Genomic DNA, 15,128 nt, shown 5'->3' with positions numbered 1-15,128 from the left:
ATCACCTATGAAGAGCACGGCACACGATGGAGTGGTGTGGCCAGCAACCACGCCCGGCCGCCTTTGTCTTCCTAGTGATGTTGTTTAAACACCACACCAGGTACTCATTTTAGGTTGAGTCGACCTTGGGGTGGCCCAGGACCGGTTCATTTATTCGTCACTGGTGTTGGTTGGCCGTGAGCGCGCTAACCGCCGCGCCACCACTCCCCGCGCACTCAGATACTCGGACACAAAGACAAAGCTCCACCATGTAGCCTTTCCAAATGATAGGCCACTTCGTTGAGTTATTGTGTGGATAGCCAGGTCGCTTCTGAAAAATAGCTAAATAGGTCAGTGGGCATTACCTGGTGAAATAACAAAAAATATAGTCTCCCCAATGGCGATGATGTTTACACGTCGCACCACGTACTCGTTATTTGAGGCTGAGGCGACCTAGGCGGAGGCCCCCAGGACCGGTTCTAGATAATCGTCACCAGTGTTGGTGGCCGTGAGCCGGAATTGAACTCCGGTCGCAGGGTTCGAAGCGCAGCGCGCTAACCGCTTTACCACCGCTCCTGTGTTTATGCCCGCACACATGCACAGCCCCGCAAGACGCACCAGAAAATCAAGAAAAAAAAATCACAGACGCCCTAAGTGTGTCTGTTGAATTTCTTTTGCACCGTACGAAGGACAAACTAAAACAAATAGCAGTTCTAAATTAATGTGTTTGCCAATCCAGATAATTTAAAAGTGCATATAGCTCCAATGGCTTCCAAATATCGTAATGAAAATCGTTCCAGACGCCTGCAGAAGAGCTAGTGAAAGCCCGCGATGCGGTCACCGTCTTTGTTCGATGGCCAGCCAAAAGTAGCTCAGGGTGCCCCGGATTCGTGATAACCAAAACATCCACACAAAAGCAACCCCCTAACCAATACACGTAAAGATGATTAACACAAAGCAGACAGTTACTGTAATCTCTTCTCTCGCGTCTCTGCATCTCTCTTCTCGCCACGTCTCCGTTTTCGTCTTCATGTGTTTTATGATTATCTGGCTCGGGTTTTATACATTGAAAAGGGGATTTGTGGTGCCTTAGTTCGTCACCCAGTGAGCCATAGCGACATAGCTGCACGTATTGCGCGGGGCACGGCTCACGTTCGCAAACAAACTAAAACCAAGCAACGTCTTATTTTACACGTTTTTATTTAACTCACTCTGTCTGTTGTTCTTCTTGTTGTTGTTGTCGTTGTTGTATCGTCAAATCTTGTAACTAAAAAATTACACACTTGCCAATCTGGTATGGACTGCAAACTTGCTATACTTATGTCATACTGATGACAATACAATATTCTATCATAAAAAATATATTTTAAAACATTATTTTTATATGTTATGTTTCGGCTTGGGTCTAATTGTCCACGCTCAACTGACGTTGGCAAGCTTCGAGGCCATTTCCTGGAGTCGTGGAGTTCTTCCATTACGGTACATTGCATTAAAGCGTGTTTAAAAAAAAGTTGTTTAAATATTACTTATTACCAGGTAAGGCCCACTGAGCTATATACTGCAGCTCTTGTCTCAGACGGGACCTGTGTATCAAGTGATATCTCAACGGAGTGGCTTATTGCGTGGAAATGTCGAGCAGCCAAATACTTTAAACACGCGACGTTGATTCTAAATGTGGAGGGGAAAACCGGACGACCCGGAGAAAAGTGCACGCGGCCACGGGGAGAGAGAAGCAAACTCCAAACATACAGGGGTAGAGATCAAACCCACGACCTCCTGCATACCAGGCGAAATAGTTAACATCTCGCCACCGAGATGTTAAACACCTATCTTTTAAACAATCTGTACTCTGAATATAAGATAAGGCGTTGCGGTTGCTTCTCTGATGCTCGATATTCAAAGCGGATCGTCGTTAGTTGGCACTGCTAGATGAGAAAAACAATTCAGTGCGGGGGATGATGGAGAATCATTTAATTATTTTACACTGATGAAACATCTCAAAAATAGTCTATGGAATACAAAGAGCCATCTAAAGGTTTTGGGGCCAGGGGCAACCCTCTTTTGTGCCATACTGGTGGTTGCTCCTGCGAGGGTGGCCGTAGTTGAATTGTTGAAACTGAACGAAAAGGTGGTCAGAGTTCGACCCAGCGAAATGTAAAAAGGAACTCGCTTTTTCTCAGAAGCATTTGGCGCCAGTCCTGGCAATATAGCACAGTCAGCTGGCTGCCGGTTCAAGGGAACCGCTGGCTGAAATAAGGAAGCGTTGTGAACAGCGAGCAGCAGTACAATGGGGTCTGCTCATGTCATGGGAACTCACTATCTTTTCTGACGTTTTTCATGATACAATGTTGATTTGAAGCTTTTGTGACTGCAGGAATCCATTCTCTGGTTCTTTCGGTAAAGTCACGTAGGTATATTTTATTTTATACCTACGTGACTTTACCGAAAGAACCAAAGAGTATGATACAATGTGTTAAGGGGAGTTGTTTTTTCCTGCTTGATTTAGGTGGGGTGGAGGTGGTAGGTTTATGTTCATTAAAGGAAACGCATCAACCTACGGTACTGAAGTGTTAACATACCAGTACCTTAAACCAAATGAAAATAAAATCGCAAAAACAGGGGGTGGCACTTAACTCCATGTGTCTTAGAAGCTGTTCTACGGTGGTGGAACATGTGCAGGCCTTTGTCAATCCACTGCTGCTTGAGAGCCTCCCCATGCTGTGTGAGTTCCAGGGAGCTATTTGATCACTGGTCGTTGTGTGTGTGTTGTAGGTGGCGGCAGGTCACATAGATGTGGAGATGTATGTATTTTGAACTTATTTCGCACCACACGTGCTAATCGGAGGTGCATCTCCGAGATATAAAAGTTTTGTACAACAGTGTAGCCGCCCGTTGTCACGTGTTTATACATGGTGGTTGACTCATCCGATCTCAATGCTCTGCTTGCATTCTAAGGTTTAACAAACGTGGGCATACACACCCACGTTTGTTCACACAATTAAATGTAAAAAAAATAACCCGCAGCAAAAGCACACGGATTATTGTTAATTGGGGTGGCTGGCCCAGAAAATATGAAGCAAAACACTGTTTGCCCAACAATCAGGCCATTACTTGTTATGAAACCTTGCCACGTGTTGGGTGTTTTTTGTTTTCACTGTCTGGTGAGAATGAACAACGGTAAAGGTTGCAGCCCTGCAATTTCTTGCTGTTGGCAGAAGGGACAGACTCGTCTGCTCGAGAGAGTCCCACCTCAAGGAGGTTACTTGTTCCACTCTTCCATGCTGTCCCCGTGTCTAGGAAAGAGATGGCAGTACCCACACTTTATCCCACCCATAGACCATGGCGTACCCATTTATATGTGTCGGTGTTTCAACTGCCGCGCCAGGAGATGGAGTCGAACCGGGAACATCTGGCTTGCAAGTCTAGTGCCCTGCCAACCACAGCATCAATGTGGCGACGTAGATAGAACGTAACTCAGAGCGTACATACAGTAGCAGAATTGCATCTTTGGCACTGCGTACAGGAGCCCAGTTAAGGATGTGGCTGCTTATACACTCAACAGTTTCGTTTGTGGTATCGCAATAAAACAACACTTTTTGTACTTCTGCTTTTTCTCAGAATCAGAATCTTCATGTAGCCTGGAGAAATCCGATTAGCTATGAAGCTTTTTTTCACTGACGTCCAGTAAGGGGCATCTGTTTATAGTTTGGACGCGAGTGTGCAGGCTAAGTAAGTGTATGGACGCTGATGGTTGTTTTTTTTACATTTCAAAAAGTTTACGTTTTCTAACTTTTTCCCCACAAAGCCAAACCAGCACTGGGCAATAATTACCTTAATTATGCGGGTCCGGAAAGGGGGCATGGACGGGCTGAAACGAGTGATAATAAACAATTCCACAGAAGCAGAAGCAGATTGAGCATCGGCCACTACTTTTTTGCCTTCCCGCAAAAGTGGCCCGAATTTTCTCAACTCCGGAAGGATGATGGGCTGAGTCATGACCGCTTCCCCCCACGCCGGAGATTTGATCTCGTGGCGTTCCACTTGGCCCTCCACGTTTTTCACAACCACCGCGCCGCCCTGCGTCGTCTACACAGCATCCTCGATTGAGAGCCACTTGTTTATGTAGTGCTCGAGTGTCTGGATGTGCAATCGTGGTGCACTCTGCGTGTACTTCGCGTGCGCTACGGTCACAGACGACGGACTAACAAGGCTACCGTGGGTAAAGCGGGGAGCGCAGTGGTTAGCATCGTGCCGCGAACCCGCTGACCTCAGTTTGATTCTGCGAACATCAGTGGCGACTAAAATCAAAACAGGTTCTTGGCCTCCCCAAGGTGAACTCGGTCTTAAATGAGTACCTGGTGGCGTGGTGTGTAATAATACATCAGCGATGGGCACAATGCTGAACACAACACCCATTCGTGAGCCGCTGCTCGGCTTCGTGATAAGGTGCTCGCCAAGAGCATTTCTCCCAACAGGCTTTGTAGATTGCACGGGGGGATCGTTATCCTTGCGTGCCATGATAATGTCTGCCTCTCCATTGCGTCGACAGCATTTGCTCGTTTGTGATGCTGGATGATCCCTTGAAAGATACTCCACGTATGTACGAAGGCCCTCTTATTCCTAAAGACCTCGGCTTCGGCATCATTATACGTCTTACGCAAATCACACTGAGGACATTGGACAAGGTGCGTCAAGGTGAGCGGTAACATCTTTAACAAGTGCTTATAGATTGGTGGGAGACATGCGAAGGTAAAGGCGCAGCGCTGCAATTGCTCACTCAACGGCACTGCTGGCAGAAGAGCCTCCACTCGAGTTTGCTCTGGAGAGGCCCTCTCGACTGTATTTGGCCTGCTCTTCCACCCTGACCAGACGTCTCGGAAGAGGTCAGAGTTCCTCCCACACTTTACCCCACCTCACGCGACCTGCCAATAGAACCCCGCCGGGGGAGATTTAACAAACTCGCCCCATTGGTTAAACTGCCGCTCCGGGAGATCGAATCGAACCGGCGAACCACTTTATCGCAGGTGCAGTGCACGAAGCGATTACACCGAGAGAGAGAGATCTGTATGGCTTTGAAATGTATTTATTTTGTTGTCTTGTTGTTGCGACGTTCTGACGGGCCCCGACTGGACATCTGTGGGGAAGAAAGAGCTTCATAACTCATCGGATTCCTCCTCCCGTATTGTGTCAATAAATATTCTCACCGATTCCGACATATATTAGTGGGGTATCCATAAATGGATTGCCCTGTGGGTTATTTTTTTGCTGTTGTCAAGTGCGCTCAGTTCCTGCTGACGAGCAGCTGTTCCATTGTTGGTGGAAGTGGGGGGCGGTGGGGGGAGACAAGGCGAGGGGGGGGCACCGGGGGGTTGCACAGGAGGAGCTTTGTTGAAGCGGAGCAGGAGCCTCCCCTGCCCCAAGTGAACGGGCACCCGGGCAGCACTTCCATTGGACGGCTTCCCCCTCCCTCTGGCTGGCCCTCCATTGGCCGGCTGTCTCCATGCGGCAAGCGCTGGAGTAAGAAGAACGCTGTGGCATGCCGGGTCGGCGTGGGGGGGGTTACCATCGGTCAGACCGCTGTGTTACTTCAGGTCGTGGCGGTAATAGTCGGCCCAGGGCTTTGTACGAGAAAAGACTAAATAAAACCAGGCGTACGTTTTTGCTTAATTCTCACCGTACTGGTATCGCAAGTTCGTTCAGCTTTGGGATTTTTGTGTGTTTTTCTCTCTCTCCATCCTTGTGCATTAACACCGTGTCAACCCACACGGCAAACCCCGTGTTCTTGTACAGGGAAATTGAGTTTTCAGGTAAACGCGGCGCACAGCCGTTTCAATGCAGGCAAATGTTTTTGTCTATTTGTTTGTGTTTCTCCCTTGTGATGGGACTTTGTTGGAAAAATGTTGAGATTTATAAGGGCACGGGTTGATCGATAAGGTCGGAATTGGTCTGTAATAAGGCTAGCCCTGATGAGGGGTTCACAGATATGCGCATTTGCATCTAACTTGGCCAAAGTTGAACTGGGTTCTCCTGCACTCATCCAGGGCCCTCCGCCCCCCAGTTCATCTCTCGCACGCTCTGCAAATAAGTGAGGGCCATCGTTCACCGATACGGCGGGAATGGCCGTATCGGTGAAGTAAGGGGTTGGCACGGAACTGAGCGGGATTTTTTCTGCGAAACGTGGGAAAACAGCGGTGTGGGGGGAAAGCTGTTCCTCTTCCGATAGTCGGGTGGCGTCCCACAAACTAACCAGTGGCGCAGTTCAGTAAACAAAAAACAGGAACGTTTTGTCCCCTCCCCACCTCCGGGTGCGCAACGTTTTGCCCGATGACCCCTTCCCGTTTTCCTTTTCACGATAGTAACGGGCGGAACACGGCACTAGAGAGACCTATTTTCTGTTCAGGTGGGCGGCACTACTCCTCATGCCCCAGTCCCGGAGCCGAGCGGTGGAACAATTCCACGTGGGACTGTGGCAGGGACTTTGAGTGGCGCAGGGTTGGTGCTTCGTCTTGATGATGTTTGTGTGCGGTTACTACCAACTTCCAAAGTGGAAAGTCTCCACCGAAAGAGCCTCAAAAGGTCGCGAGATGTCGCGAGCTAGACTTTACAAAGTTATCAAACGCGCCACGGCGAGGACAGTTCACCCAATTTTAGGCGAAGTAAAACTGTCACTGATCCGTAATACACACCAGGCATCGTTTCACTGGACGGTTACGCGAGTTATTGACCAAAGCGAGCTGAGACTGGAGCCACACGTGGGGCTTTCACGTCCGACGTCGCAATTCAAACTCGGTTTCCTTTACCGGGTTGGACCGTGTGGGTGGGTGTGATGTCATCTAGAGTTGTGTGCCCTCCACCACCTGACACAGCCAAACGGTCAGCTTTGACCGTGTGTTTTTCTCACTTTCTGCAGAGAGCGGCGACTTGTCGCGCAGAAACACGGAGGCCCCGTCGTGTGGTTCGCGCTCTCCGGATTGCGTGGCCTCGTCGTCGCGTTTCGCTCGGTTAAAGGACTTGACCACATTGTGTAAATCCGCTGTAAAAAGAGAAACGAATTTGCTCGCTCACACCCCAGTGCCAACCAAAGGGGGCCCTCTCTCTCTACTGGAGGCAGCCCTGGAGGGTGTTTTTGGCCCTGCTCTTGGAAGAGATGGAAATACTGTGCCCACACTTTGTCTCACCGCACATGACCTGCCGATCGACTAACCGTGGCGTACCGTTTGACGCTGCTGGGTCGACAGCAGCATCAATTGAATCGAACCAGCGACCCCTAGATTGCAAGTCCAGTGTGATAACCATTACACCAAGGAGTGTCCACAATTGCATTGTAATTAAGAAATGGAACTGCTACCATACCGTATCTAATATCACTGAAGTAGGTCAGACTCACAGCCTTTGTCCTGTTGCATAACCAAGACAAGCAAAGTGTATCTACAAAGTATCTCTACAAAGTATCTCTACGCCACCTATGGGTGTTTGCCAGTGTTTGTGGGGAGCGGTAGTGGAGCGCTTTTGGTGCTGTGTTACGAACCCGGCGATCCGGGTTCGATTCTCGCTCACGGCCAACACCAGCGACGATTATCTGAGCCGGCCTTGGGGCTCCCCTAGGTCGACTCAAATGAGTATCTGGTGCGGTGTGTAAAACATCGCTACGAGGGAGACAAAGGCGGCCGGGTGTGGTGCTGGCCACCTAACCCCTCGTGTGGTATGCCGGCCTTCATAGGGTGCTCGCTAACAGCACTTGCCTCGACAGTCTGTTTAGGCTATACTGGTGATCTTTGTCTTTGTTTGTTGTCCTGAGTCAAGAGTGAAAATTCCACGTTCCTTATAGCAGGGCTGCGGTTATAAAATGGGAAGCAGAGGGGCAGTGGAGCAAAACCATCCCCGCTGTGCTGACATTCTGTGCTCCTACGTCCGTCCACGCTTCTCCGTCTTCACTAAGCTGCCTGCATTGACCCGCACGGCGTGGGGAGGCCATCATCCAGCAGTGGGATTGACAAAGGGGTTGCATGCGCAGACGTGTGTACAGTGGAGACGAGTCTCCATAGGATATTGACAGAACCGTCTTCCTCTAGGCCCCTGGCGTTCTGACCACAGGCACGCGATAGTGGGGATGGGCATGTGAAGGCACGGTCACGGGCGTGTTTTGCACTGACCTGGCACGTGACCGAAACGCAAAGGTCTCGCCGTATAACCGGCAAAGAGTGTCTATGGCGAGTGCGGTGAGTGAGCGAGCGAGCGCATGTTAAGGCTGGCATGGCATGGGTATGGTGTCACCAACACCCCGCGGCCCAGTTGCCTTTGTCTCTCTGAGTGCTGACGTTCCTAACCGCTAGCGCACATCAGAATTCCAAGTGGCAAGCGTGCGCTTATTGGCGAGAAGGCAACTGGTCTTTCGGTTGCAGTGGGAATGTGGAACGTCCACCACTGACTCAGGATGCCTACGACAAAACGCGCCACAGGAGTGTCCACCTGATCAGGTCATGGAGTCACTCAAACTTGACTCAAGAACTCTGTAGGTTTGTTTCGCCACCGTACGTAGCCAACCGTGCTAATCAGAGGTGTGGGGGAAGGACAACAAATTGAATGCGAAAAGCAGTTATAAAGAAATGAGTTTTCCCATCTAGATTTAAAAGTGCGTAGCTCCATTGGTTTCCTAATATCGCGTCTGAAAGCTTTTTTTCTGTCGGGTGACTTTTTCCTTTTTTACCGGAAAGCCATCATCGGCACATGATGTCTGATGACTCCCCCAGACCCGGACAGAGCGCGTGCCAGGGACCGAGTGTGCGCACGCGTCGAGGGCGCGCCACCCTTTGGATGGGGTTCAATAATCTTTCCAAAACCTCAATTCGTCATCCTTTCTGGGCTGCCCATACCCCCCCCACCCCCTGATCGCTGTTAAATATTTTACGAAAGAAAAGTTTGCGTCCCGGTGTCCCGCTTATCAAACCGCCTTTCAAGTTGATATCGGCGGTCGAATCGTAGTTTTGCAGAATCGAGAGTGACGGGGGGGGGGGGGGGTGCGATTTCTGGATAAATAATGACACGTCGCCAATTATGAAATGATGGGGTGGAGCGGTGGCGACGTGGTTAGCACACAGCACTATGAATCTGGAAACCTGAGCTTGATTCCTGCATGCGGCTAACATGTGACGAGTGATTTCTGAGTCTGTCCTGATTACCCCCTTTCACAAATCTGCACTGATTCCAAGGCTTGGCGAAGTATGGTAAAATAAACTATGTATGGTAAAAAAACTCGAATGACTGTCCTTAGTTCCTATAAAGTCACTTATTTGAAAGAAAAAAACACATGTTTGAGCTTCCACTATGACTGACACTTCGTGGGGAGGCCTTCGTCATGCAGTGCATTGACAAAGGGTTATAAACATGAGTAATAATGATTAAGCTATAGAATAGTGATCTGTTAGTTTCTGCTATATATCCATAAGTTAAATTGTTTATCTCAAGAATACTGGTTGGAGATCAACGCTACCCATTTTCCATTTGGAGTCGATTAAATCAGGTACCACTTTGTGAAACATTCAACTGCGGTTGCCGTCCCAAGCGACTTGCCTTCTTCACCACCACCACCACAGCAACGTGGAATGTCCACCACTGACTCATGGGCGGTTTAATGGAGATGTCGGTGCAAGCTTTGCAATAACGAAACGAACATTTTTGTTCGACGCTATGACATGCTGGATGTATGCCGCTGGGGCGTCAGATTTTGACCGAAACCGGCGCTTCCAATCCACGTGGCCGACCGCGGCGTGTGTGTGTGTTTTTGAACGCCATCCAGCTTGACACGCAAGCGGCGCGCGTGCGCGACTGAGTGCTGAGTGTGTGTAACGGGAGACTCGTGACCGTTGACTCGGAGGGTCAGGCTCCCGGAGCTGATCGGGGCTTGGTGGCCGATGGCTTTGCGTATCGCCGCTCCCTTTCCGTTCGTCAAATTGGCCGCGCGAGCTCATTTCGCGAATCGGATCGATGTTCCTCGTCATCTCGTGGACTTCTTGTGACTCGGGGATGATTTGATTTTTTTCTTGCTTCAGTTTTATCGGGGAAGTTTGATGTCTTCTGATTTGCTAACCTCAACCGTTTTTGTTCAGCCTCTAGCAATAAAACATAAAACCGCCACGCAAATCATACGTTGTGTTGCGCCATAAAAGCGTGGTAAATTTTACACACCTTTTGTCACAGGGGTCAGAAAAACACACCCACCAAATGAAATGGAACAAACTGTGCACGCATCCACTCAACGTTCTTCCTTTAACCGTGGCACAACTGCCCACGTGAGCACATCAACATTTGAAAGCCCCCCGATGTTTGTGAGTTATTGGGTTGTCCCGCACACTGGGTGCTTCGTGAGGAATTCCCGAAGAAGTTCAAAACGAGTTCCCAGCTCGGCAGTGTTGGTTCTGCTGCACGCGGCTTGTAATCCAGCATCGTGGAGGCAGCAGCAGCGTGGGTTGGCGGATGACCGCACGAATGTTGTGGAACTCTCTTCCCGTGGGCGGCGTCGAGGAGGAGCCGTACCACTGGCTCAGCAGCAGAAGGTAGTACAGCAAGTGTGGACTAACCGCCATCCATTCCATTTCTCCGGTAGCACCCGGTCTGCTCCCACACGTATGATAAACAACTCATCATTAATTGGCTGGAAAAAAAAGTCTTCAAATAAAAACCCAATGTAACAGCAGAAGCAGCAGAAGCAGCAACAGCAGTACCCTCCTCAAAACGAGTGCCACGACTCGGTGTGGCTGTCCTGGACATCTAAGCAAGCTAAACGTGTTGCGATTAATCGAAATATTACTTACGTGGAGCGAAACGTCGGATCTCGTGCCGAACAAAGCGCAGTACGACCCGAAAACTCACCGGAAAGCCGTAAGGGCACAACCGCGAACAACAACAAAAAACCTTCACAGAAGTATTTTGCCGTTCGTGCTTTTACTCCGTCAACCGGGTGCGTTGAAGCCAGCGTGGTGGTAATGCGCCAGGGAGGAATCAAACGCCGCGTCGACCGTGGACAATGGAAATGAAACCGCGCCACACCGCTTTGAATAGCTGTTGGATGACGGCTGACTGTTGTTTCTCATGCCAGCTCAAGTCTGCGTGGCAATGCTCCGTGTGCGTATTTCCTGTCGGGGCTGGCACGCCGTTCGCTCCGGCCGCGATGGCTGGAGGTTTTATCTCCACGTGTTGTGAGATCTTCACCAGCTAGTCTCCGTGGCAACTGCCCGCAGCCACTCACGGTGGAGTTACTGTTGGGGTGGAGAGGAGCCCAGCCAGCAGCCAGTCAGGATATTCTAGGCATAGGTTATTTATTTTAAAAAATACATATTTACTTTCTAAGCCTATTCATTTACTTAATAACTGCTATAAATACGGATTATCCCTTGATGTGATTATGCATATACAGTAATTTTTGTACGGCATGAGTGACGAGATATAAAACTAAAATAATTGTTATTATAATACGAGCATGCATATTATTAGTACAGCTCTGGGACACAATTGCGAAAACCTCTGCCGTAGAAATGATGGAACTGAAAGCTCGGACGATGCCTGTGAATTTCCCGCTGAGTCTTGCCTTTGTTTGCGTGTCGTTTTATTTTCCCTTCCGTACATTTTTGGCCATGACCCCGTCGCTGCTGGAACGCTTCTTGCCCGTGTGCGTGCGTGACGCACCGCCCCCTAGCTGGCCATTCTCTAGCTCAATGGTTCTCATAACCTTTAGTGCAGCCTTGCACCACTTTGGCTCACAATCGTTAAAAAACGTTTAATTTTAATAAATACATAGGGTTTGATGAAATAAAGTAAATCTGGCCATGTCTCGCATGCCCAGAAAGGGCATCTCGCACCCCCAAGGGCTGCGTGCACCCATGGTCAAGAACCACTGCGGCCTCGCCATAGGCTGGCTTCAATCCCATCAAAAGGTTTTGTTAAAAATCGGCAGGAATTCATTTACTTATGCAATTCGTACTTATTTGCTTTTATAATGATAATTTCGTGACTTTCTTAGCTTTCCTATACTTGCTCCCGAACTGGACATCTGTAAAAAAGAGCTTCTTAGCTCATCGGATTCTTCCAGTCTAAATAAAGATTCTGATTCTGAGTTGCTGGCCAAGTCCGGTCAATAGCACGCGTCTGAACTTTCAGGCTGTCTGTGCGCAGCCGTGGATAATAGTGGGTGGGGTGGGGGGTTCGTTAGTGGGCAAGTGGAAACGAGCGCGTTCTCTTCTGGTGTTGCCATTGCAGACACGAGCGGTCGCGGCTATTTCTCTCCCTCTCTGTGCTCACTGGACCTCTTGGTTATGTGCTGGATCTGCAGGCACCTCCTCAGTGATATCAAGCCAATTTCAACGGCTCTCCGGCGCGTTTGTGCGATTTCATTTATACGCGAGTAAGCGACCTTCGCATAATCATGCCCGGAATGCGCCGCGCAAAATGTTTCCGATCTTTATTTTGTCTTCGTGTCGGCTTGAGCCACTGCTGTTATAAACCAAACATTGCAGCTGGGTAAATGAAGAGCCCGGTAGCGTTTGGCAAGCTCCGTGTGTCGGATTCCGGCGACTAAGTTTGGCCATGTAAGGGAGGGGCGTCGGATCGAGTGCAGCCGCCGTGCGTCCGCGGTAAGCGGAAACCCCACGGCAGGCGCCGCGTTCGTGCCAAACGGTGCCCGGTTCCGCCGACTCCAGCCAGGCTGCGTTGCCCTCTGTGGTGAGCACAGCTGCACAGAGACGTGAAACTTGCCAACTGCTGCTGCTGTTGCTGCTGCTGTAGTGCAGTTGTTTTTTCCCTCCCGGGCGTCGTGTGCCGTTGTAGAGCTCTTCGATGCGTTTTCTGGGTTGAACCCGCGCGTTTGTTCAGCGCGACGCCTTGACGTTTCACTTCACTGGCCGGGTGGCTTCCTTGAAGCATTTCTGAAGAAGCCTCCCCAGCGCGCGGAGCGAAACGTCGGGCCGCGTGACGCCAAACGGCGACGCGGTACGACGCGGCACGACGCGGTACGACGCGGTACGACGCGGTACGACGCGGCACGACGCGGTACGACGCGGTACGACGCGGTACGACGCGGTACGACGCGGTACGACGCGGTACGACTCGGAACGTGCTTGGGACAGAGCCGCGCGAGGCGACCCCAATAACCTACGAAGTGAAGTTGCCTCTGACACCGATGCTGTTGTTTGTAAAATATTTTTGCTTACGCTGCATGTTGCCTCTCCTCCTCTTCCCCCCCCCCCGTACTCCTCCCCCCTTCCCGCGCAGTGCGTTCACAACGTCCGTAGCGAGTTTCTCCGAGAGAGTGCGGAGTCTTCTCCGCGCGTCCACTCCCCGCGAGCAGCCATGGGGTTCTGGACACAGCTCTACCTGCTCCTGTGGAAGAACTTCACTCTCCTCCGGCGACAGAAGGTACGAGGGCGTTTGTACGCACGCACGCGGAAGGGGCGGCGACACGGCCGATCGCTCCCGCGTGTCTGCTGCCGTGGGGATGTTGTCATCCAGCAGCAGATTGACAACGGGCTGTGCATTCTTATTATTGTTATTTGTATGGCAAGAGTCAGTCTATTATTTACGACCACCGCTGTTGATTTCGCACAAAGTGGTACCAAATACACTTACCCCAGATGGATGATGATTGTCCGGGTCAGATACTTGACCGTAATTTCAAGGCGCAGCCTCTTCCGATCGTGAGTTCCGTGCCCCAAGCGCAGGGCACCACACAATGATCCGCCGCTGCCTTGCCGTCAGTGGAGAAAGATCGGCAGATCTCAAAACCGGCGCTGGAGGTGAGGCACGAGGAACCTGGAGTCGGGAGAGAGCTGCCGCTGCGATTAAAACTGAGAGCACATCCGTGGAACTGCAACCGGCGCTCCCACAATGAAAGCCTGTGTGCCAGACTTCCCGTCACACACGCCAAACAAAGTCACAAACAACAGCTCCAGGATCCAGTTTCAGAGCCCTAAAAAGATCCAGCCTGGGTTTGCTTTGGGAATATGTGCCCGTCTGTAATGATTCTATTATCAAAATACTAAAAAAAGGTAAAGGTGCAGCCCTGCATGTGCTTGCTCGCGAAATTGCTCGAGGCAGCTCTAGAGAGGATGTTTGGCCTACTCTTCCACACTGGGCCAGACGTCTTGGATGAGGAGGGAATACCCACACTTTACCCCACCACACGTTACCTGCCAATCGACTAGCTATGGTGCGTACATTTGTGCTGCGGGGTGGATGTAAGCCTGGGGATTTAAGAAACTGGCACCGTTATGTCAAATGCCACGCCAGGTGATGGAATCAAACTGGCGACTTCTGGATTGTGAGGCCAGTGTACTGACCCACTGACGCAACGTCTCCAATTGTAAATATATATTCAGCCCTTTTTTCAATGCCATGTCAATCCTGGGGCTTGATTGACCATACTTCACCATGCTGGTCAGTGCAGGTTGGAGCAGGGGGCGCCAAGGTCTGGTTCTGTTTAGCCGTGGCCTCTAATTAAACTCGGCTCGCTGGGTTCATGGGGTAGTACACTAACCACTGCACCGCTCCACCCCGTGCCCATCTAGTCCAGGGAACGGTAATAGGGCTGAGCGATTTGGGGAACATATCTATTTGCGATTTTTCTGACAGATATTGCGATTGCGATTTGATTCGCGATTACATTTTTTAAAGTCAAGCTTAAGTTCAATATTCACTGTGTAATAGATTTAAAACATGTGATGGAGCATTACCACATGATACCATCATGAACTGCTCTATATATTCTAATGCAAGGATGAGAACTTAAAAGATATGAATTGCTTCCAACATGTATTTATTAAAATGTTTTCATTGAAATAAAACAATCAAACATAGTCCAATTGTAAAGTTAAATAAATAAAGTTATAATATTACAAAATAAAACAATTATTAAGAGAGTAACAGGACTTTTCAAATCGCAAAAAATCGCAGCCTTTACGATTTGCTAATCGCATTGTTTAAAATTGCGATTTCGAATTGAAATCGATTAATCGTTCAGCCCTAGTCGGTAATCAAAATAACAAGAAGAGCCATTCGGTAGATAAACAAGAAGATCCGAATTCGGTAGATAAACTCACTATTTCAAGAGCCGCAGTGCAAAGGCGGTGGTCCCTTATAAATAACGAGTCACGAAGCTGTCT

General features: G+C 49.7%; 1 protein-coding gene across 6 annotated transcripts in view; it reads left to right on the top strand.

Annotated features, from left to right (window-relative positions):
• The window catches only part of LOC133349078 (phospholipid-transporting ATPase ABCA1-like), a 77,748-nt gene that overhangs the window by 11,498 nt on the left and 51,122 nt on the right, over positions 1–15,128 (top strand). For 4 of the 6 annotated variants that reach the window (XM_061562221.1, XM_061562238.1, XM_061562229.1 and 1 more), the window contains exon 2: positions 13,243–13,386. In XM_061562221.1, the coding sequence (XP_061418205.1) occupies positions 13,243–13,386 (144 nt within the window). Of the gene's footprint in view, positions 1–12,675; positions 12,694–13,242; positions 13,387–15,128 lie in introns of those variants that run through there. The other 2 variants (XM_061562259.1, XM_061562269.1) reach the window with 2 other exon arrangements.

The sequence above is a fragment of the Lethenteron reissneri genome, chromosome 4 (assembly GCF_015708825.2).
Source record: "Lethenteron reissneri isolate LAM-NWPU_2019-01 chromosome 4, ASM1570882v1, whole genome shotgun sequence".
NCBI classification, from domain to species: Eukaryota; Metazoa; Chordata; class Hyperoartia; order Petromyzontiformes; family Petromyzontidae; genus Lethenteron; species Lethenteron reissneri.
Note: the sequence above shows the minus strand (reverse complement) of the source record. Positions and strands in the feature narration are given on the sequence as shown.